At 36.5% G+C, this 22,116-nt stretch overlaps 3 protein-coding genes and 3 long non-coding RNA genes across 6 annotated transcripts; 3 read left to right on the plus strand and 3 right to left on the minus strand.

Annotated features, from left to right (window-relative positions):
* Positions 1–1,182: 1,182 nt before the first annotated feature.
* Positions 1,183–6,038, plus strand: LOC135934020 (uncharacterized). Its single transcript, XM_065475519.1, has 29 exons — positions 1,183–1,281; positions 1,335–1,374; positions 1,429–1,535; positions 1,591–1,645; positions 1,708–1,827; positions 1,879–1,946; positions 1,997–2,050; positions 2,118–2,148; positions 2,214–2,275; positions 2,333–2,432; positions 2,487–2,725; positions 2,776–2,817; positions 2,869–2,902; positions 2,975–3,142; positions 3,228–3,484; positions 3,536–3,598; positions 3,652–3,688; positions 3,737–3,822; positions 3,885–4,223; positions 4,344–4,419; positions 4,486–4,535; positions 4,586–4,621; positions 4,676–4,796; positions 4,851–4,954; positions 5,060–5,125; positions 5,189–5,222; positions 5,298–5,362; positions 5,422–5,524; positions 5,611–6,038. Exons 1-29 carry the CDS (start codon positions 1,234–1,236, stop codon positions 5,850–5,852), a joined length of 2,847 nt encoding a protein of 948 aa, XP_065331591.1. The 5' UTR covers positions 1,183–1,233; the 3' UTR covers positions 5,853–6,038.
* A 1,386-nt stretch (positions 6,039–7,424) lies between these two features.
* LOC135934124 (uncharacterized) lies at positions 7,425–12,211 on the plus strand. Its single transcript, XM_065475658.1, has 28 exons — positions 7,425–7,488; positions 7,542–7,581; positions 7,631–7,737; positions 7,793–7,847; positions 7,929–8,027; positions 8,079–8,146; positions 8,197–8,250; positions 8,318–8,348; positions 8,414–8,475; positions 8,533–8,632; positions 8,686–8,924; positions 8,972–9,013; positions 9,064–9,097; positions 9,173–9,340; positions 9,426–9,682; positions 9,743–9,805; positions 9,859–9,895; positions 9,953–10,038; positions 10,101–10,439; positions 10,547–10,622; positions 10,678–10,727; positions 10,780–10,815; positions 10,874–10,994; positions 11,046–11,149; positions 11,237–11,385; positions 11,469–11,533; positions 11,596–11,698; positions 11,792–12,211. The coding sequence occupies exons 1-25, from the start codon at positions 7,444–7,446 to the stop codon at positions 11,309–11,311; spliced, it is 2,388 nt and encodes a 795-aa protein (XP_065331730.1). The 5' UTR covers positions 7,425–7,443; the 3' UTR covers positions 11,312–11,385; positions 11,469–11,533; positions 11,596–11,698; positions 11,792–12,211.
* A 1,363-nt stretch (positions 12,212–13,574) lies between these two features.
* LOC135934229 (uncharacterized) lies at positions 13,575–14,151 on the plus strand. Its single transcript, XR_010574089.1, has 3 exons — positions 13,575–13,752; positions 13,814–13,956; positions 14,013–14,151. It is a non-coding gene; the product is annotated as an uncharacterized LOC135934229 (long non-coding RNA).
* A 534-nt stretch (positions 14,152–14,685) lies between these two features.
* On the minus strand, positions 14,686–16,204 carry LOC135947718 (uncharacterized). Its single transcript, XM_065496640.1, has 3 exons — positions 15,671–16,204; positions 15,423–15,616; positions 14,686–15,367 (listed from the first exon to the last, which is right to left on the minus strand). The coding sequence occupies exons 1-3, from the start codon at positions 15,795–15,797 to the stop codon at positions 15,020–15,022; spliced, it is 669 nt and encodes a 222-aa protein (XP_065352712.1). The 5' UTR covers positions 15,798–16,204; the 3' UTR covers positions 14,686–15,019.
* Positions 16,205–18,112: 1,908 nt separating this feature from the next.
* On the minus strand, positions 18,113–19,112 carry LOC135948519 (uncharacterized). The gene is made up of 3 exons (XR_010575830.1): positions 18,898–19,112; positions 18,639–18,755; positions 18,113–18,351 (listed from the first exon to the last, which is right to left on the minus strand). It is a non-coding gene; the product is annotated as an uncharacterized LOC135948519 (long non-coding RNA).
* A 379-nt stretch (positions 19,113–19,491) lies between these two features.
* Positions 19,492–20,258, minus strand: LOC135933914 (uncharacterized). The gene is made up of 4 exons (XR_010574036.1): positions 20,161–20,258; positions 19,937–20,096; positions 19,822–19,870; positions 19,492–19,597 (listed from the first exon to the last, which is right to left on the minus strand). It is a non-coding gene; the product is annotated as an uncharacterized LOC135933914 (long non-coding RNA).
* Between the last annotated feature and the right edge of the window lie 1,858 nt (positions 20,259–22,116).

Genomic DNA, 22,116 nt, shown 5'->3' on the forward strand with positions numbered 1-22,116 from the left:
TCAAATCCGGTTCCGGTCTAGACGAGCACCTGGCGGCGGACCACTCGAGCAGAGTGAATTGCGAGTTTTGCGGAGGATCGTATGGGAACGAGAGGTCGCTGAGCGTTCACGTCACGAGGAGCCACAGATGCCGTCACTGTGGCTGGTCCATTTATTATTATGAGCGAGAGGAGCACTTCAACGCCCAGTGCCGAAAATGCGGAGCTGAGTTCGAATGTGCTCTTCTCATGGACCAGCACATTTGTTAGAGAGAGAAATTTTTCATGTCAGGTTGCGTTCATTTTCTTTTTTTTTTTAACAATGGGAAGAGTTACCCAGCAGAACCAAATATTTCAAATTTATTTTAATACATTTAGGCTAAAACGTTGCAAACATGAACGTTTCCCGATGATCCTTTTGACAAAATTAATTGATTGATGGAAATTAAATGTTACCGATAATTCTTGGTGACGAATTTTTGGAATGAAGTTCATTCGATTTCACCGTACCATGAAATGCTACTAAAAAGAGAATGGCTGCATGACACTTTTGAAATTAATTTATAAATTTAAGAAAAATAAATTTATGCATACAAGTTTAATTTTTATAATAATTATAAGATGATCCCAAGAATTAAAAAACTGCAAATAAAATTTGTTTGATAACAATATTTAAAAATCCGTTCATGATTTTAATTCAAGCTTCTCCTCTTATTCCAGAACTCTGTCGTAAAATGAAAACCATATTGGTAATTAAAAAACGATGTTATTTGCAAATCAAAGGAGTCAAAAAATGTTTTCTTTCATAAAAAATAAATAAATTACCTAAAATGTTGACACATAAAAGGTGTGATAAAATTGTGGTGCTCTGCCAAAGATCATGTTTCTCACTAACAAAAAGTAAACGTTTTTATTGGGGGTTTTTAATGTTTTAATCATAAAATAGAACCAATAACTAATAAATTTTAATTTTATCTCATCCAAAACCATCATTTATCATGAAAGGTATAAAAAAATTTCATCAATTTCCGATTAGTTTCCTCGTGAAAATCACAAAAATTAACTACCACGTGTGAATATACCAAACGGTGGTTTGAAGTAGCCATGTTTAGTTAATTAAATGGAAGCTATAAAACTAGAAAACGAATGACGCACACCATCACGCCATTTCCTGCAGAAGCGAGGAGCTTGTTTCACCGTTCACTGATTTTAACGCAGCGCTCTCAAAGTGAGAGTGTGTTATTGAGCTTCAAAAATGAGGCAGATCTTGCACATCGCGCTCGTCGTATTTTTTTTAATTATTGTAAAATTTGTCATTTTTAAAGTTAAATATTTGTGTTAATAATTTCTTCTCAGTATATCTTCCCAGACTGCAATGGACGGAGAAGTTTACAGGGTCTTGTTTTTTATAGTTTTTTAAAAAAATTATTAGTTTGACCAAAGCTTACAGGTAGCAAGGTCATGCGAAGGAAAACAATAATAAAATGCTGCGGGAAAAAAAGTTGCCTTTCCGTAAGAAGGAAAACCCACCCGCGGAACATCACCAGGGAAACGACTGTGATTTACAACGTTAAATTTATTACCAATTCAATTATTTTAGCAAAAATTAAAGGTTTTCAGCTCAAAACAAAGTCCATTTGAAGTCCAGAAGACGACTGAAACGAGTGGTAACGTGATATTTTAATATAATAATTAAAAAAATCAGTGAGAGGGTTCGAAATGGCAACAGATGATGTGGAAATTGAACTAGGAATGACTGATGAAACAACGCAAATTGACCCTGGTGCTGGCGTTGAAATTACCACCAATGTGCAAGAGAATTTGAAACAAGATGTTACTGCAGATTCTGGTAAAGCTTTTTTGTTGAGCTGACTTTTAAATACTCCTGCATCACCTTCAGCGACAACACCAGAAGTATCGAAAATTCCAATCTCCAAGGAAGCAACAAGCACCACAGAAAAACCCTTGGTAAATGACATGAAAAAATTCAACATCTTTATTTATTATATTTTTGATAGCCTGATGGGATACCAAGTTGCGGGCAACCCTTACTCGATAGTTGTCAAACACAGGTTAAATACGATTTTTTAAACTACATATTGAATTGTTAAAAGCACGTTTGTTCGTAAAATTTATCAGGGGAAAGTTTTGCAAATGCAGTTGGGTACAGGTATTATAGTTTTCAAAATTTCTGTTTCATCTGTTGATTTAAACATTATTTCCTCTAATTGTAAGATTCAACTGAAGGGAGGTATCTAAAATCATTCGGAAGGAAATATTTCATCAGCAATCTAAAAGTATGAAGGCATTTAAAAAGATAAAACAAAAATAATTTATGTGTGGTCGATAACAAGTTGAATGTGACGACGGCTAAAAGAGTGTGCTGTGCTCAGAAAATGCAGCTCTTAAGCATCACGTCTGCCTCAGAGCATCAATATGTGGCTTCACTGAATGGTACGTGCTTTTTCAGCAAACCTATTGGTCAAATTAGATTTTGAATTATTGTAGACGTTTTGAAACAATCGGCAATGACATACTGGACAAGTGGAACTGTTGGGAAAGGAGGGAGCTTTTGGTGCTCATCGGAACAACTGGTTCCGATTCCAAATAATTTGAACTGGCTGCAAAAAAACGCTTCCAATCCAAATTCGGAATTTTGTCTGACATTTGAAATGAACGTTGGTGATGCCTCGAAGAGCGGTCTCAAGTTTGCAGATTGCAATGCGGAAAAACTCTTCATTTGCGAGGTTGAACCAAATAATTTATTTACCTGCACGCCTCAATAACTAATTTTCAGACAACTGAACCAACATGCCCAACCCCAGCAATCTCTAAAAATGTAAATAGTGGATAATTATTACGCAGTTGTAAATTTTTAATGTTGCAATAGACCGCCATGTTTGATGAGGACGGCAATATTTTAAGTATATGACCACAGATAATGATGTCGCTTTCGACTGTGTCGACATTTAAAACGACACATTAATGTTTCACAGCTCCACAAGTACATGGTATATGGGAAAACGGCGCAAATGCCACGTTTCTCTTTGGATTTTCCCTGGCCACTTGGTCTGAAACTTGGAAAGAATGCTCAAAATTTGGCATGATGCCTCTGTCATTTTCTTCAAAAATTGAATTAGACTTTGTTTTCGATCTTCTCGGAGGTGAATGATTATTTTTATTTTCAAAAGTTAACTCTTAACCTACATGATAATTGTTTTATTTTTTGCATATTAAATAATTTTAAAGGTTGGGGCAGCAGCATTAATTACTGGACCGCTGGCACTCGAGAGGACTACGCGACGAAGGGTCCAGTATGGTGTACAGATCGAGCAGAAATTAACAAGGCTGTCGTTCATGTGCAAAACGCCGCTAACGAGTCGATAATGGGAAAATTCGATTGCATTGCATTTTTGGTCAAAAAAATCGCTACAAATGTTTTGATTACGTTTGACGGATCATTCGATTTTCGGAATTGTAGTATTAGACAATTTCTAGCCTGCAAAGTGAGACAGTTTATTTGAACTCTCGTTGATTTTTACTGAAAATATATCTAGGGCCCTCTGACACCAAAACCATCTTTCTTTAGACAGACGTGCCCTAGAAACATTGCAAGAAATGTATATAAATTTCTAGCATGTATTATACAGGTCTTTAAAAAAACTGTTTTCAGTTATCTCTATTCAACTTATCAACAGGATTTTTAAACGGTATAAAATGCCTAAATATTTTGAACTGTTTTAAACGTTGAGTTTCAGAACCATCTTCGTTTGGTCAATGGGTGTCAAAATGCAACAAATTCTTTGTTATTGCGGATCCGACGACGGATCAGACCAATGAAACAGTAAATTCACGGAAAATTCTCCTTTCTTCTATTTAAATCGAACTTTTTTATCTCATTGTCAGGTGAAAATCACTTGGGACGAGGCCCGCAAAAGGTGTAATAGCATCGGGTTCAGGCTGATCAGTTTCGACTCCAGGGAAAAGTTCGATTGTCTCGTGAACGTGTCTCAAAACAATCTGGCGCCCTTCTGGACCTCTGGCGCCTATCTCGACTGCAAAAGCAGCACGAAGTACGTGTGGTGCGGCAGTAACCGCAACCTCAACATGAACGACGTCGTTTGGGACAAAAATCAGCCTCCGCAATCCGCAACTAAAACTTGCATTAGCGGAGTCTTCAATTTGCAAACGGGCGTTTCCCTTCAGGCAGTCGACTGCGATTCTAGTTTGTCATTTATTTGCGAGGTAAATCAAAATATTAGGCAAACTAATTCAATATTGTAATTTGTAATACATGGTTAGCAAAAATACTTTTATTTTATGTGCTTGCAGAACTTATCTTTTTTATAAATTTCCAATGCACAGGCTGATAATACTGAAGGCCATAGTTTGGCCTACGCAAAGTACGAGCAGTGCCAGATACTTTTACAAGTGTCAAAAGGTATAACTTTACTATCACTATCAGTTGTAAACGCTATATGAAATTAACGAAATTAATGATATCTAGCTGAAGTGGACTCTCTTTTCTTAGGCCTAAGTTTGTCTTCGAAACTTAAAGTATTTAATTAGAGATTTTTACTTTAAAATTATGATGTGAAATTTCTCAGTGCTACATGAGATGCTTGGGCGAGAGTTTAAGTTTGGTAAACATCAACTATAAAAGAAGGCAAATCCATTTCCTGTGTTTGACTTTTTAGATCGACTCCAACGGGAGGATTGTCGATTTAGCAATCATCAATCTCATTCAATCAGTGGTCATGAGCGTGGAGCAAGTGGAAAAAAGCTTTGACATACTTAACATTTGCAAAAATCTTAGCGGTATGAAGTAATTCAATTGACTACTGCAATTGATTTCGTGTTAAAATAAATTAGGAGCTGATGCATGTGAATCGGAGGCCCGCATATTCGAGTGTGGAATGCAGAGAGCCCCAGACAAAATATATGCCATGGTCACCTACTCCGTAACTGATTTTCAGGCAGGTCTTCCACGATATAAAATCACCACATATTTTGATATTTGTTGTTTAATTTACGTCAATTCACGTTGAAATAATATTTTTTGGTTTGTTTCAAAACTACAGACGGCGCCATTAATTGGATATCCAAATGATTCTTGTCCCTATGACGTGTCAACATGCACTTTAAATGCAAGTGATGTGATATCTAGAATCCTTTTCAAATTCCTAAAAATGAAATTTCGGAAATTTCAGGCTACTGCTGCTGATAATGTTGCAAACAACAAGAGTGAGTGATGATCAGTTTTCTTTATTTTATAATAAACTGATTGTGAAATAAAAATTGGTTTTTGCTAATTTTCAGCGGTTGATGGAATGCTCTATTTTGTTGAGGCGTGCGGGAAAAAGTACCAGGTGTCAGAAGAATCTGTAAATATTTACATTTTAATTGTTATATTTACAAATTTGACAAATATTTCAATTGGTAGAAGAATTATGCTGACGCTGCTCGCAAGTGTTGCGAAATGGGCATGACTCACGCATATTTCAACTCTTACGATGATTTTAAGTGTTTCTTAGCTGCAGATGAAGGTTATTTTTTTATTTTGTTATAGAAATCTATAATCAATATTATACTCATAACACTATTTTTATTTGTAAAACGCTCTTTATTGCAGCCTTGAGCAAATCGAGGGCTGGAAAGCAGTACAGTGTTTCAGTCTATGCGGGCCGATCGTTGCCCATTTTTACCTGGTGTCCAAGCAAGGTTCCGGTGGAAATCGGTTTCAAGTGGGGCAGACAACTGAATGCTCTGGTTAACAAGTGCGCCTATATTGGATGCAACAACACTTTCTTCCTTGAGCCGCTCGTCCCAGTCGCCTGTGACACCGAGATGCAATTTATTTGCATGAGCGTGTAGCACAATTTTCACAATATTTGCTTCAAATAATTGGAAGAGTATGAAAAAGAAATATTTTACTTTAGTGTTCTTATCTGACATTTATGCGATGATTTTCGACTCGTTTTATGCACGACATATTTTGTTTTCAACTTATATATTAATACAAATAGTCTTGGAACTCTTGAATAAAAACTTTTGAATGACTCTAAATATTTATTCTCAATGTATATTGAAAACTCCACAAAAATTCTTTCTGCAAGTGCAGAACTTAGGTAATATTTTAATTAATCTATTATAATGGTCAGTTGTACTAAATTATTTGAAGCCATATTAGTAAGTGCGTTTCCAAATATACTGAATCAAAAGGTCGTCATAACGCCAGTCAGCTCAATTTTAAGCTCTTGTGCGGACTTTCAAAAGATATTTAACAGGTCGGCAATTAGGATAGAACCAGAGTGCAAGGCAAACAAAAAACAATCAAAAGAAATGTACATTTTTTAGTTTTAAATATATTGCGTTTTGTTGGCTAATAGGTTTTACATTCCAACGGTTATTAATTGTTAAGAAATGATTAGGGGAAATATTTACCAATAAATTTCCTGACATTTTAAGTGCAATGATTTCCCATACTAAATTTTCCCACAACAGTAGTTCTACAAAATTCTGAACGGTATTTGTTAGGTTGAAGTCTCCTTATGGTCCATACTTTTGTTTGTGATTGTAAAATTAATATTAATTTAATGTGTGTTACGTTTATTTCCTGCTCAACTACCCCTTGAGCATAGAGTTTGAAGTTTTAACAGCAGTAAAATATGAAATTCGATTTTGAGAATGGACGAGGGCATTGGATTATTATTGCCTCTTGGACTTTGTTACCACCTAACGCCCAGCAAAATGGAAACAATTAACTGCATCTTGTGCCAAATGCTCGCCACCCTGATGTTACAGGTATGGATCTGCTGAAGACACAGGGTTAAGTTAGTGGAGTGGCTAAAGGGGCGGCGCCGCAGTTTGCCAATAACTTTGCCACCCGCTTTGAAAAACTGTTCGGCGGCGCAGTTTCCCTCGCTGTGCAAGGCGTTTTACTTTACGACTCAAGTGTGGCCCTCTCCTCAAAATTAAATTTGCGACCAACAATTATGATTTTGATCGTGAATTTACCCTACAAAATAAGAGAGAATATTCAACTTGGATAAATTATTTTTGTAAAATAATTAAAATGGCAACACAGATTTTTCGCGACAAATTTATTTTTTAGATAACCGAAATTTTTAATTTTTTTGGAGCAACAACAGCATTTACCGATTAGAGCAAAAAACAAATATTGTTTACATATCTGTAACCATTACTGAAATGTATAGAAAGATTTGACCGATGTTTTAATCTCGTGAAAATCACAAAACTATATCAATGTCTATACGAGTCTATAGAACAAACGGTGGTTGAACGCAGGTGGTTTTAGTTTGTTAAAATGGTAGTGAAAAACTAGAAAACGAGTGTTGCACACGCCATCATACCTATAAACGTTTCCTGCAGATGCAGAAATTGTTTACCTGTTTCCTGATTCTAGCGCAGTGCTCTCATGATTGAAGCGAGTTGAGCTTCAAAAATGAGGCTGACACTGCACATCATGTTCGTCGTATTTTGTTTAGTTGTAAAATTTGTCTTTTTTAAAGAAAAATATTTGAGTTATTAAATTTTTCTTAGCATTTCTTCCCAGCCTGCGAAGGACAGAGAAATTTAATAGGTATTATGCTTTTTTATGTGCATCATTACTTATTGACCAAAGTCTACAGGTAATAAGGTCAGGAGAAGGAAAATAATAATAAGATGCTGTGGGAAAAAGAGCTGCCTTTCCGTAAGAAGGAAAACCCACCCGCAGAACATCACCAGGGAAACGACTGTGACTTACAAAGTTAAATTGATTACCAATTCATTAACTTTAGCAAAAATTAAAGATTGGCAGCTCAAAGCAAACTCCATTTGAAATCCAGAGGACTACTGAAACGAGTGGTAACGTGATATTTTTATTATAATATTTAAAAAAGTCAGTGAGAGGGTTTGAAATGGCAACTGATGTAAAAATCGAACTAGAAATTACTAAGAAAACAACGCAAATTGACCCTGATGCTGGCGTTGAAATCACCACCAAAGTGCAAGAGAATTTGAAACAAGATGTTACTGCAGATTCCGGTAAAGCTTTTTTATTGAGCTGACTTTTAAATAATCCTGCCTTGCCTTCAGCGACAACACCAGAAGTATCGGAGATTCCAATCTCCAAGGAGGCAACAAGCACCACAGAAAATCCCATGGTAAATGGCATGAAAAATTTAACAATCTTTATTTATTATATTTTTGATAGCCTGATGGTATACCAAGTTGCGGGCAACCCTTACTCGATAGTTGTCAAACACAGGTTAAATAAGATTTTTTAAACTACATATTGAATTGTTAAAAGCACGTATTTTCGTAAAATTTATCAGGAGAAAGTTTTGCAAATGCAGTTGGGTACAGGTATTATAGTTTTCAAAATTTCTGTTTCATCTGTTGATTTAAACATTATTTCATCTAATTGTAAGATTCAACTGAAGGGAGGTATCTAAAATCATTCGGAAGGAAATATTTCATCAGCAATCTAAAAGTACGAAGGCATTTAAAAAGATAAAACAAAAATAATTTATGTGTGGTCGATAACAAGTTGAATGTGACGATGGCTAAAAGAGTGTGCTGTGCTCAGAAAATGCAGCTCTTAAGCATCACGTCTGCCTCAGAGCATCAATATGTGGCTTCACTGAATGGTACGTGCTTTTTCAGCAAACCTATTGGTCAATTAGATTTTGAATTATTGCAGACGTTTTGAAACAATCGGCAATGATATATTGGACAAGTGGAACTGTTGGGAAAGGAGGGCGATTTTGGTGCTCATCGGAACAATTGGTTCCGATTCCAAATAATTTGAACTGGCTACAAAAAAACGCTTCCAATCCAAATTCGGAATTTTGTCTGACATTTGAAATGAACGTTGGTGATGCCTCGAAGAGCGGTCTCAAGTTTGCAGATTGCAATGCGGAACAACTCTTCATTTGCGAGGTTATCCCGACATATTTATTTACCACGTCTCAACAAATAATTTTCAGACAATCGAACCAACATGTCCAATTCCAGCAGTCTCTAAAAATGTAAAAAGTGGTTAATTTTCCCACTGTAATAAAGTTTTGACTTTCATTAGACTGCCATGTTTGACGAGGACGAAAATTTAAAATGTATGAGCATGATGACGTCGTTTTAAACTGTGTTTTTCCGTTGTTGACATCAATATAACGACACATGATTTACAGCTCCACAAGTGCATGGGATATGGGAGAACGGCGCAAATGCCACGTTTCTCTTTGGATTTTCCCTGGCCACTTGGTCTGAAACTTGGAAAGAATGCTCAAAATTTGGCATGATGCCTCTGTCATTTTCTTCAAAAATTGAATTAGACTTTGTTTTTGATCTTCTCGGAGGTGAATGATTATTTTTAGTTTCAAAAGCTAACCTTTAATCTTCATGATAATTGTTTTCTTGTTTGCATATTAAATAATTTTAAAGGTTGGGGCAGCAGCATTAATTACTGGACGGCTGGCACGCGAGAGGACTACGCGACGAAGGGTCCAGTATGGTGTACAGATCGAGCGGAAATTAACAAGGCAGTCGTTCATGTCCATGACACCGCAAACGTGTCGATAATGGGAAAATTTGACTGCATTGGGTTTGTGGTCAAAAAGGTCGCCACAAATGTGACGGTAACTTTTGACGGATCATTCGACTATCGAAATTGCAGTGATAGACAATTTCTAGCCTGCAAAGTGAGACAGTTCAATTTAACTCCCATTGATTTTTACTGAAAATATGGAAAATATATCTAGGGCGCTCTAACACCAAAACCGTCTTGCTTTAGACAGACGTGCCCAAACAAGTTTGCAAGAAACGTACAAAACTCAGTATTCTTTATCTCTTTATCAAAAAAAAAATCTGTTTTCAGTCCTCTCTATTCAACTCAACAACAGGCTTTTTATCCGGTGAAGAAATAGAAATGCCCAAATATTTTGAACAGTTAATAAAGCGTTGAGTTTCAGAACCATCTTCGTTTGGTCAATGGGTGTCAAAATGCAACAAATTCTTTGTTATTGCGGATCCGACGACGGATCAGACAAATGAAACAGTAAATTCACGGAAAATTCTCCTTTCTTCTATTTAAATCAAATTTTTTTATCTCATTGTCAGGTGAAAATCACTTGGGACGAGGCCCGCAAAAGGTGTAATAGCATCGGGTTCAGGCTGATCAGTTTCGACTCCAGGGCAAAGTTCGATTGTCTCGTGAACGTGTCTCAAAACAATCTGGCGCCCTTCTGGACCTCTGGTGCCTATCTCGACTGCAAAAGCAGCACGAAGTACGTGTGGTGCGGCAGTAACCGCAACCTCAACATGAACGACGTCGTTTGGGACAAAAATCAGCCTCCGCAAGTCGCAACTAAAACTTGCATTAGCGGAGTCCTCGATTTGCAAACGGGCGTTTCACTTCAGGCAGTCGACTGCGATTCTAGTTTGTCATTTATTTGCGAGGTAAATCTAAATATTGGGCAATTAACTTAACATTGCTATATTGACAAGCAATACATAATTGTTTATGCTTTTGGATTTAATCTTATATTTTATTTTCCAACAAACAGGCTGAAAATACTGAAGGTCAAAGTTTGGCCAACGCGAAGGACGAGCAATGCCAGAAGATTTTCAACGTGACAAAAGGTTATTGTTTTATTAATTTAATTTCTGAACTGTTTTTGATAATTATGATATGTAGCTGAATTGGACTTGGTATTCTCAAGCCTAAATTTCTCTCGGAACCTTAAAGTATTTAAATTTTAAGTTTTGCTCTGTTGAATGTTGTTGTGAAATTTCTCAGTGCTATCTGAAATGCATGGGCGAGAGTTTGAATTTGGTAAAAACCGATTAAAACAGCAAATACATTTCCTTGAGACGTTTTTTACGTCTTTTAGATCGACATTAACGGCATGACTATTGACTTTGCAATCATCAACCTCATTCAAGCAGCGATCAGAAACGTGGTGGATGAGGAAAATGGCTTTGACGTATTTAACGTTTGCAAAAATCTTGGCGGTAAGAAATAATGTCCATAACTGAGATTATTTCATATCAAAAATAAAAAAGGAAAGGGGGAATGTGAAGCGGAGGCTCGCTTGTTTAGGTGTGGAGTGGAAAAGGCCCCAGAAAAAGTGGCAGCTATGATTGACTACGCCGTGCATGATTCACCAGTAGGTCATCTAAGATGAAAAATGGACACATTTAGAAAATTGCTGTAGTAAATTTTCAGTGGGTTTGATTTGTTTTAAAAATTACAGCCGGCACCATTCATTGGAAGTCCAGATGATTTTTGTCCCTTTGGCTTATCGACATGCACTTTAAACGCAACTTGATTTTTCAAATCCTCTCAAATTCCTAAAAATGAAATTACAGGCTACTGCTGCTGATAATGTTGCAAGAAACAAGAGTGAGTGATGTTCACAAACTGGTTTTCTTCTTTTTTAATAACTTGACCGATGAAATATAAATTGGACTTTTTCTCATTTTCAGCGGTTGATGGAATGCTCTATTTTGTTTCGGCGTGTGGGAGAAAGTACCTAATGTCCGTCGAATCTGTAAATATTTAACATATAGGTTTGATGTCTCTCCAAAACTTGAAAAATATTTCAATTGGTAGAAGAACTATGCTGACGCGGCTCGCAAGTGTTGCGAAATGGGCATGACTCACGCGTATTTCAACACTTACGACGATTTTAAGTGCTTTTTAGCTGCAGATGCAGGTAATTTTTTATTTTGTTAAAAACTCTACAATCATCATGGATAGTAACACCATTCAAATTTTTTAATATACAATTTAACGCTTTTTGTTGCAGCCATAAGCAAATCGAGGGCTGGAAAGAAGTACAGTCTGTCGGTCTATGCGGCCCGGTCATTGCCCATCTTTACTTGGTGTCCAAGCAAGGTTCAGGTGGAAACTGGCTTCAAGTGGGGCAGACAACTCAATGCCCAAGCTAACAAGTGCGCCTACATTGGATGCAACAACACTTATTTCCTTGAGCCGCTTGTCCCAGTCGCCTGTGACACAGTGATGCACTTCATTTGCATGAGCGTGTAGCACTATTTTCACAATACTTAATTGCTTCAAACATTTGGAAAAGTGTGAAAAAGAAAAATTTACACTCGTGTTCTAATCTGATTTTTATGCGATGTTTTTTTTATTCTTTTCTTGCACGAAATAATTTGTTTTCTAAATGTATTTTGCTGTATAATATAGTCTTGGAACTCTGCTTGAATAAAAATAGTAAAATATAACTCTCAACTTTTAATCTCAATACCGTAAGAATTATTGATAATTTTATAAAATTTTAATATTTTCTGCTAGTGCAGGAACTTAGCTGATATTTTAATTTTTCTTTTAATGGTCCAGTTGTATATTATCCAGGTTAAGGTCTAAATATTTTTTCTAAATTATTTATAGCCATGATATTTGGTATGTTTCCCAATTTTCCGAATCAAAGGTTGCCATAACGCGCAATTCAGCTCAACCTTTTTAAGCTTTTTATTCAGCCATTTTTAAGCTGTGTTATGCAGACTTTCAAGAGATATTTAACAGGTCGACATTTAGGGTAGAACCAGAGTGCAAGAAAACCAAAAACTTTTAAAATAAAAATTGTATATTTTTTATTTTTGAATGCATTGCATTTTGTTGGCTAATCATTTTAACATTCCGAAATGGTTATTAATTGTTAAGCAATGATTAGAGGAAATAATTACCATAAAATTTCCTGTTATTTTAAGTGCAGTATGAGTAGTAAAAAATTCTGACCGGTATTTGTTAAGTCGGAGTCCATAGCCAATAATGAGCACTTGTTTATTTGATCGGAAATAACATTGTTTGTTTGTGTTTATTTTCTGCTCAACTGCCACTTGAGAAGGTTTTAAGAAGTTTAACAGCAGTCAAATATGAACTTCGAGTTTGGGAATGGACGAGGGCTACAAGTAATGTACTGGATTATTTTTGCCTCTTGGATTTCGATTGGTATGTAATTTTTTGTTACGTGGAATGATTACAAATGAATTGTGCCTTTTTGAATAAATTAATAATGTGGCATATATTAAAAATTCGTATTTTTCTTTGCAGCTAGACCATTTTTGCTAGAACAAAATGGAGATAAGGCTGCCAGTTACTACAAAAGCGTCTTCATCGTCAATGATTTGCTTGCAAACTCATTCTGGGTCAACATGGAATCTGCGGTAAAAATCAGCATGACCGGAGGTCACCCAAAATCCAAAGTATGATTATTTTTAACATTACATTGAACTGAAGCTTTTGATGAATTTTTCTGGGATAATTTTATGTTCTGATTTAATTATCATTTTTTATATAGTCAGTGAATTTGTCGTTTGATTTCCCATTTTATGGTCATCATCTGAACAAAGTGACAATTGAAGCGGATGGCTTCATCACCACTAGCAGTTTACAGTCAACTCCAGCAAATGGAATCATTGCGCCCTTCATAGCCCAATTCGATGAGTTAGACACAACGCACAGCTACATCAGATATATTGATCGAGGCAATTTCTGTTATAGTGAAAATATAAGTAAATCCAATTTAAATTCTAGAAAACTCTTTTGCGGTGGAATGGACAAACCTAAGCTTGACTAGCCCATCCTATTTCCTTCCCACCGGTTTCTACACATTTCAAGCAACCTTGTTCGAAAATGGAAACATTTATTTCGTCTACGGCGATATCCCAAATGCGACGGAACCACACGCATTTAAAGATTTTGTCCACGTGGGCCTTTTCAACACTTTCAAGGACGAGACCTCGAGTACGCTGCTTTAAATTAATTATTGGCGCCAATATATGCTCACCTAATTTTCACTGAACAGAGAAACTTCGGATCCAAAGGAACGATTTGGGCGACATGGACCGCTCTCGCATTCAACCAGCAGCCGCGTTATTCCTTTCGCCCATACCTGCCTGCTGGAATTATAAAAAATGTTTCGCCTGCACTTCTTCGATGTTTCTGCATGTAATTTTCAGATAATATGCTGAGTAATAACCTAAAATTTAATTTTTAATCCGCAGTGTGCGTGGTGCCCGCAGGCCAGCTTGTGTTCTGACGCCTCGGACGGATCAGACAACTCGTGGGTGGAGAGCGGATGTCACATCCGAAATGTTACAGAAGGGCAAGAGTGCTCCCTCGGTTCGAGAGTGGAAAATTGATATCAGTCTTATCTTTAAAAATTTGTTTTAATCTATGCAATGCATCAGATTAGTGTTTTACTAATAAATTTTAATTTTTGGCCAATTCTAAGAAAATGCTAATTAATAGAATCGAGCATCGCGAAAATTTTGGTTAAGTATTTTGTTTTACATTCATGATTTCACTTATCAAGGAGAAGGTTTATTGGACTTTGAATTGGATTGTAGAAAACTCGAGCAATATTAAACAATGAATGTTTTTGACAAACAAACAAAATAATTTAAGCAATCGAAGTTTCATTTTGTGACGACTGCTTTCTTTCAGAGGTCACAATAAACAACATATGTATTTCTCTTAAGTTTGGTGAGCCACTGAATCAATTTTTCGTGGAATATGTGTAGTAATTTTTTTAAATATCACGATAATATATAATAAATAATATAAAATATTTCAAAACATTTTGTGTTGCGCGAACAAATTGAATTTTTTGGTATATATTTCAATCAAGGTTAAATTATTCAAGGAAACAAGCTTTGTAAAATTTATGGAAATGGGATAATTTGCAGCAGCGTTTTATTGAGACAGCTGAGAGAAATACAATATTAAACGGTTACGCGTCCAAAGATACTAACAGAGGACAATGACACATGGCAAATAGTGTTCCTTAAAAATTGCCAACAATAATTTTTGCATCTCATGGTACAAACGTTTTAAACACCAAATAAATAAAGCGAGTGATTGTAAATTGTCTCGTCAACTCCCGTAACAAAACTTTGGTCTTCTGCAAAGATGGTCAATTTTTACCCTTCGGCTTTAAGAATTTGGGCTATCGCGATCTACTCTCGGCCTTATAATTTTGGGTCTCTGAACCCGACCTAATAGTTTTTTTTTAAGAAATAGAGGAACTCACCACATCACAATAATTCTGATTTTCAGCATTGAATTGAAATTTGTCATTCATGTAGACCGACTTTTTGATCGCTCCCGATGTGATGTGAATGAAGCAGTCGATTTTAACGCCTGGCGCGTCAATGTATCTCAGGAGGGGAATTTCCTTGCAAAAACGATTAAGGAGGATTTCTTTGTCGACGTAGATCGCTTTAATAGTCAGACACCTCAAGTTTTTCATGCCGCAAATCGAATTAATGACATCTCTGTCTAACAAGTGGTGGCCAGTTGAGCCATCAATAACCAGGTCGATCAGGTTGCAAGCATAAAAACCGACATATGACAAAAGCTGTAAAAAATTGCATTTTTTAATATAAAAGAAAATAAGACAATTTTATCCTGACCTGTCCCACCATGTTTCTTTTCCTGTCTCTCGGACAGTAAGACATAAAGCCGAGTGTGTTGAAAAACTGTGTTCTTGTGTCCAGCAGATATTCCAGAACTCCTATCAACTTTAGAAAGTAGGCGTAATCGCCGTCAGATTTTGTGCACATCCTTTTTCCCAGGATATCAACTGTCATTTGACTCATCTCGGACGCTAAAAATTCAAATGATTTATCTGGAGGCCAAAAATAAAATACATGATACTAACTTGTGCAGAAATTGCGCAGGTCGGATTTTTGACTGGCATATTTGTCGATGTTGTGAGCTACGTGTTTTGCTATTTCATAATTCATCGCAGCAAGGGTTCTCTCCACTCTTCTGTTGTCTGGGTTCATTGTGGCTCAACTTTATGGAGAATTTTCACCTAAAAATAAGTATAATTAATATATCTTCATTAACAGTTTTTAGAATATTTTTGAAGGATATTTAAATTAGAAGACTTACCTTTGAAATAAGTCACAGAAATTTTTGAAAAAGCTTCTAATCGTTGCTCTATGCAGTGGTGCGTGCTTGATGTTGTCAAGAAATGACTCTGAAATACAACCATCATCATGCTATATATTCGATGGGGGTCAAAGTCTGCGCTGCGTTGTTTGCATTTCCTTGTTTAAATAACAAATATTAGATTACATTCAATGAATAGCTTACTTAATAACAAAGGAACAACTAATTTCACGATGCATTCATTGAATGTACTTTTTTCAATGTTATCTGTTATCTTGAAATATCTCGCCACATTTGTGCGGGATTATGTAATGAAGTTAAATATCAATAACAAATATATTTATGTCATCGCGTCACTGAGCGCGGCTGCTTAAAAAATTAGGCGAAATGTCGGAGGAAAATCAGTCTCTTCTGTAGAATATGCAGCATTTTTGACAAAATTGTTATTTTTACTGGTTTGACGGAACAGTTCTGGAAAACTTTGATTCAGTTCATTCTCTACCCCGTTCTGTAATTTAAAAAAAACTGATGTACACTCGTGCTTTCGATTCCTCTCTATATATGCCAGCCCAATCGAGCTGCTGACACCAAATTTGATTATTCTACCACATTCTTATCCTTGGAAAATAAGAAAGAAAAACACACGCAGGTATGTTTTAAATTTGATAATTATTTCTTTTGGTTTTTTTTTATGTTTTGAGTTCTACGCGACGGTAACGCGAGATGCATAACCAAAAGGGGTGTTTTTCACAGCAGTCGCGATTTTTTACTCATTATAAGACTTTGTGCCGTTTAGTTGCATGCCATCGGAAATTGTAGAAGGGTCAACAAGTGCCATTTTTTCGAATTTCTGCAACACAGCGAACCAGAAAATAATATTATTAGTGCTCTCCGACCTCTTAACTTACAGCTTGCAGGACTGGAACGGCTTCTGACGTGCCAAGCAAACTCGCTGACGACGCGGCTCTTATTCGTTTTCGTGGCGACTGTTTATCTCGATCATTAATTACTTATTCCCAATTCTCTCTAATTCGCTCAGCGGCCAGAAAGGCCCGTAACCAATTGGTAAATTCCAGAGCCAATTTTAGATTATTCAACGTCGAGAGCCACGCGAGGCCACAAGCTGAGAATAATCAGGATATGCCATGGTTATATTATTAAAAAATTTCAAGTGCTTAAAAATGCAGGAAAGGCTGCTCCTCAGTGAGCCTTTAATTAATGGTGGAATATTCAGATTACTTTGTCGTTTTTTTAATTATGCTGTTGATCAAGAAGTATAGGACAAAACTAGGGAAACAGCGCAAATTAAGCTTTTAGAAATTAAGTTGAGTTTGGTTTTTTTCATGGTGACTCTAACAGAGAGAAAAAGACTTTGATCGCGAAATTGGCCGTAAATTACGTTACTTCTGAGGTTCAAGTTAGCGCGGGCGAGAATCGAAATAAAAAAGAAAATTCTTACTGTGATTGGCAGGCAATAGAAGGTGCAGGAGATGATGCTCGGCAGCGGTCAGAAAACCATCTATCTGCTCTCGGAGCCGGCAAAATCCACCTCGAAGGCTGGGGGGGGGGGGGTGTGTTTCGTGCCAGTCAGTGATTGGAAAACAAAATTTTAGGGGGTGGAAGACGCCAAAACTACTTTAAGTTAAACAGTGCTCGCTTGTCGTTTGGGGAAAAATTAAGAAAGGCCAGTTTACATTAAACCGGTGGTTATTAGGTAGCGCCTTGGGTCTGCAGGCACGCGTTGTGGCAGATGAGGCTGAGGAGTTTTACGACAGTTATAGAAGAAAGAGCGCAGAGAGCAGGTTTACTGATCACAAATTTAAACTATGATTTTAAGTTTATATGGAAAAACAATCCCTGATTCAAAAATAAACTGTCACATTGTAAGATTTTAATTAATAAAAAATAAAATTGCTTAAGAGATATGACTGATAAGTTTTATATAAATTTGCACTATTATAATTACAGGTTTAGTCTTTAGTCTTCTTGAATTTTTCCACATTAACTCTATCTTTTTGTTGCGTATGTAGCAACATAATTTTTATTTTTAGCATCATGACATATTCAATAATCACTTGAGCTATTGAGCACGGAGAACAGTCTCGATGCTTACCTATTATACATATTAAAATATATAGGAGGGCCATACATGACATGATTTAGGGAAATATTCTAACTAATTTATTAATAACAAAGCCCGCGGGACTTCAACGATTTAAAATTATGAATATTTAAAAAAAAACCTTGGAGGTAAATTTCACCCCTAATTAACTATCCCAGCGAGCATCTGTCGACGGGGTTCATCGTAGAGCCTTTTGGACATTGCCACGCGTAAGAAAACTCGTTCATTTTTGAAAGGGCACCATTTACTCTTGCTCGGCTGGAGCGATGACCCTCTGAACTCCACTGCTCCATTCCGGAATGAAACTCATTCGAACAGTGCATCTAAAAACAGAAGATATTTTTGGATCACAAAAACCATAATTTATTATATTTTTGGGAAGCATGAAATCTTATTTTAAAAAAACATTGCTTGTTTCTTTTGAGAGAAATTAAACATACAAAAAATGCAAAACATCTAATAAAAGCAAACCAAACAAGAAAATCCTCGAGTAAAATATTAGAAAAAAATCAAAGACAGTTTGCAGCTATGCTCTCACTGATTCTGCTCCCTTTTGTAATTTAAATTTTCCCCTGAGACCCAGCTTTTCACCCAAGAGCTGCCGACTTACGCTAGCGTAACCAAGGAAGAAGAGTTGATTGTTGAGAATGTCATAAAAACCCGGTAATTCAGGCTCTGGATCTGGTCTAGCAATGACCGTTTGCGAGAACACGAAAAGAAGACTACACTGAAAACAAAAATTTTAAGTTTTTATCAGTGAAAATTTGTTTTCCTTCAATGCCAACTTAATTTTACGTAATATGTGAGGCTTACGCTCTTTTGGCTGTGTTTAAAACTTTTCTACAAATTTATTTCTTTGTTCCACTTACCTTATAATGATTGAATTTCCTAACCAAGTAATTGCGGCTTGTTTCGATTATTCCATAATCTGCTGAATAAAATACTCCGTAATCGGATTCACGGGAGCAATACTGTTCCCAAGCTTTTCCAAAAGCAGGGTTGGTTAAATTGAATTTCAGTTGATCGTAGGCGTGCAGTGCCTCACGCAAACCAACATTGTCTGTTATGCTATCGTCCTGACATTTAATCCCATTCACCTGATTTAAACGTAAAGTGAAAACATAAATATGAATAAATAAATTCTATACAGGTTTTTTTCGACGCATCAAAAATTCTCAAAGCAATTGGTGTTGTGAGGGATACAATTATTAATATGAAATGCTTTTCTAATATTTGAAGTGCCTTTTCTTAATAATATTTTGAAAAACAGATTGAATTAACAGATCTCAGTTTTAGACCTCATGAAATTACTGTATTGTTTTTTTTCGTGAAGACTTAAAATGTATAAATCAGTGTCAAAAAATAAATATTTAATAGTCTCTCACCGGCACATTTCCCCTGCTGTTCTGATGAAAGATGAACATCCTGCAGTTGTTGTATTCCATCAGCGTCTTTTGGGACCACCTGTGCCTGAGGCTTCCAAACCGGGTATACTGACGTCCGATGTCGTCAAGTGCATGAGTAAAGGCATTACCAATCAGAGCGCCAACTGAACCGTACCTCAAAGCACTGCGAGTGCACAACGAGATTAAGTCCAAAATTTTAATGACTGGATTAGGACAGGGAAGACTTGTTGTATTTTTAATCAAAAATGCAATAAGCTCCTTCTCGATAAAATTAAATATGATAAATTAATTTATATTTGATTTAGGAGTGAGGAACGTTTTTGTAGTGTTTCATTCACCAAACAGCATCAAAATTTACGGAAGGAATAAATTAAGGAGAATACTCACTTGAGGGCGAAATCGTTAAACGGAGCTTCCAAAATACCAGCAGGAACCACTGGAAATCATTAGAAACATTTGAGTTGTGGTTAATTTTAGATTTATAATTTTATTCCTCTCTCACCAATTGAATTAGTTTCTCGATCGTAAAAGACATCAGTCGTGTGTGGATTGAAATCAATATTATCGTTCATTGGCATCGTCATAGGTCTCAATTTTTTATCTTCCAAAGCGGAAAGGGTTTTTAAGTGGGACTGGAACATGTCCGCACTAAACACGTCAAACTGAAAGTATTAAATTAATTCAATATTATTTAAGTCTTCTAGTCTTCTGCTGATAAAAAAGTACCTCTGCATAGTATTTTTCTAATTCGCCGGGAACCAACAACCAGTCTGGATATCCGATGACAAATTTAATGGCGTAGATTTTTTCTAAAGCTAATTTTTTCGTGGCATCGTCCATCCAATTAAGTTCAAACAGAGTGTTTTTAAACGCCTCAAAAAGAGATTTCGCCATCGTCTACAAAATTTTTACTATTCTTACCACAAGGTTAACGCTTTAATTTACGGTATTTACGTTTTTACGTCCTTCGTTAAAATATTTTTTGACGTAAACGAAGCCAACAGCCATCCCGTAAGCCTTGTCGACCTTTTGCGCGCACACCTTCCACCTCGGGGTTGTGTCACGGATGCCGCTCACCTTCTGCCACAATTTTTGCTGCCTTTCACGAAACTCACTCGTAGCGTGAGGTGCCAGAGACGAGAATACTCGCCACCACACGTACAGTTCTGAATTATTAAACATAAATGTTAAGATTTTAGGTTCAAATTGCTAATACCAATTGTGGCAGGATCAGTGATCTGCAGCAGTTGCGACCAATTCTCAAAGAAAAGCTGGTTCTGCACGAAGACAAGCAAGTCATTAGGCCCCTTACGGTGGAAATCGTAGCCATCAAACACGTTATTAAGATAATCACTCCAAACAAACTGTTAGAATAAAGTATTTTATTCCATTTTTTTCGGAATTTTGTGTTTGCTTACTCTGCTTGCGTTGTTAATGGGAATGTTACGGTCAGTGAGATTCTGCAGATCAGCAAGGGTCATTTGCTGGTCCTGTACAACATCAGGGCTTTGCATCAGGATCCACAGCTCCCTGTGAAAGGTGTGCAAATCGCTGGCCATTCGCTTTGCGTCCACCTCTTTGCCTAAAAGCTATTGCAAACAGTTTAAAGAGTTAAGCCTGTCAACTGTTTCATTCAAAATTTTGTTTTACGAGCAGTTCAATGTAGTCCGCGATAAAATCTTCAATCAGGTCCCATCTCTTCATCTCGGGCAAATCGTTGAAATTTCCTTGGCGAACCTTCAAATTTTGTAATTTAAATATCTGTGAGTTTCATTATTAGCTAACCGCAACAGGACAATTTTTAACTGAAGAAATTTATTTCTAGTTTCAATCAGAAATGGCAATGGGTTGGGACAACACAAAAAATAGATTTCTATTTTTAAAACATTCATTTGGTGGTTTCATGCCTGTAATGCGTGTTTATGGGGTTGGAACGGATGCCACGCTACTTATTCCAAGTAGAAGAAAATGCTGTCGCCCAACAGCCTTTCCGCCTGTGCGACAGCCCCTTGCCACGAGAACCGATTTTCTTTATCTTGCGATGGCACTTCTGGCAGACCCAGCGAGCGCAGCACTTTAAAAATCGGCTCCAAGCTTTTTTTCTCCGATTCATCTTTAACAACAAAACAATTTATTTACATTACGAAAATGCTCTCGAATTTCATAAAAAATAGCAAATTTTTGTAATATATATTCACCTTCTTCCATGCAGACTCTGTACAACTGCCTCGCCTTCTTTACTGGCAGTATCTTTGAATACTCGTCATTGGCCTCCAGAATTTCTGTAAATTAAAATGTAATCAAAATCCCCTCAGAGAGCAGTGTATCCATTAGTATATTTAACCTCTGATTTTAAACAAGTTTTTATCATCGATTAACTGAAACTGGTCCACGTGCGAGGCACCGTTGGAAATCGAATGCTTCTCGATCCATCCACCACACGCGTACTCGTAAAAATCGTCGCACGGGTCGACGCTCTTGTTGATTTGCGAGAGAAGTTTTGAGCCTAGACAAAGATCAAAATTTAACCAAATTTTCGTGTAAAGCATTTCGATTTAATCTTTAACTTGTGGTGAAGCAACCACTGGTAATGCATTTTTCAGAATCATCATCTGTTCGAAAATCAGGTAATATGAAGGTGCTCATCGCCAGGCAAAGAGTAATCACAGAAAACAACAGATA

The sequence above is a fragment of the Cloeon dipterum genome, chromosome 1 (genome assembly GCF_949628265.1).
Source record: "Cloeon dipterum chromosome 1, ieCloDipt1.1, whole genome shotgun sequence".
NCBI classification, from domain to species: domain Eukaryota; kingdom Metazoa; phylum Arthropoda; class Insecta; order Ephemeroptera; family Baetidae; genus Cloeon; species Cloeon dipterum.

Coding starts and splice junctions, on each gene's coding strand:
- LOC135934020 (XM_065475519.1), top strand. CDS start 1,234: ATGAGGCAGATCTTGCACATCGCGCTCGTCGTATTTTTTTTAATTATT. Junction 1,828..1,878: donor AGATGTTACTGCAGATTCTG/GTAAAGCTTTTT, acceptor CATCACCTTCAG/CGACAACACCAGAAGTATCG. Junction 4,955..5,059: donor ACTCCGTAACTGATTTTCAG/GCAGGTCTTCCA, acceptor TCAAAACTACAG/ACGGCGCCATTAATTGGATA.
- LOC135934124 (XM_065475658.1), top strand. CDS start 7,444: ATGAGGCTGACACTGCACATCATGTTCGTCGTATTTTGTTTAGTT. Junction 8,476..8,532: donor ATTTCATCAGCAATCTAAAA/GTACGAAGGCAT, acceptor GTCGATAACAAG/TTGAATGTGACGATGGCTAA. Junction 10,623..10,677: donor GATTTTCAACGTGACAAAAG/GTTATTGTTTTA, acceptor TATGATATGTAG/CTGAATTGGACTTGGTATTC.
- LOC135947718 (XM_065496640.1), bottom strand. CDS start 15,797: ATGAACCCAGACAACAGAAGAGTGGAGAGAACCCTTGCTGCGATGAAT. Junction 15,617..15,670: donor CCTGCGCAATTTCTGCACAA/GTTAGTATCATG, acceptor TTGAATTTTTAG/CGTCCGAGATGAGTCAAATG. Junction 15,368..15,422: donor AAAGAAACATGGTGGGACAG/GTCAGGATAAAA, acceptor AATTTTTTACAG/CTTTTGTCATATGTCGGTTT.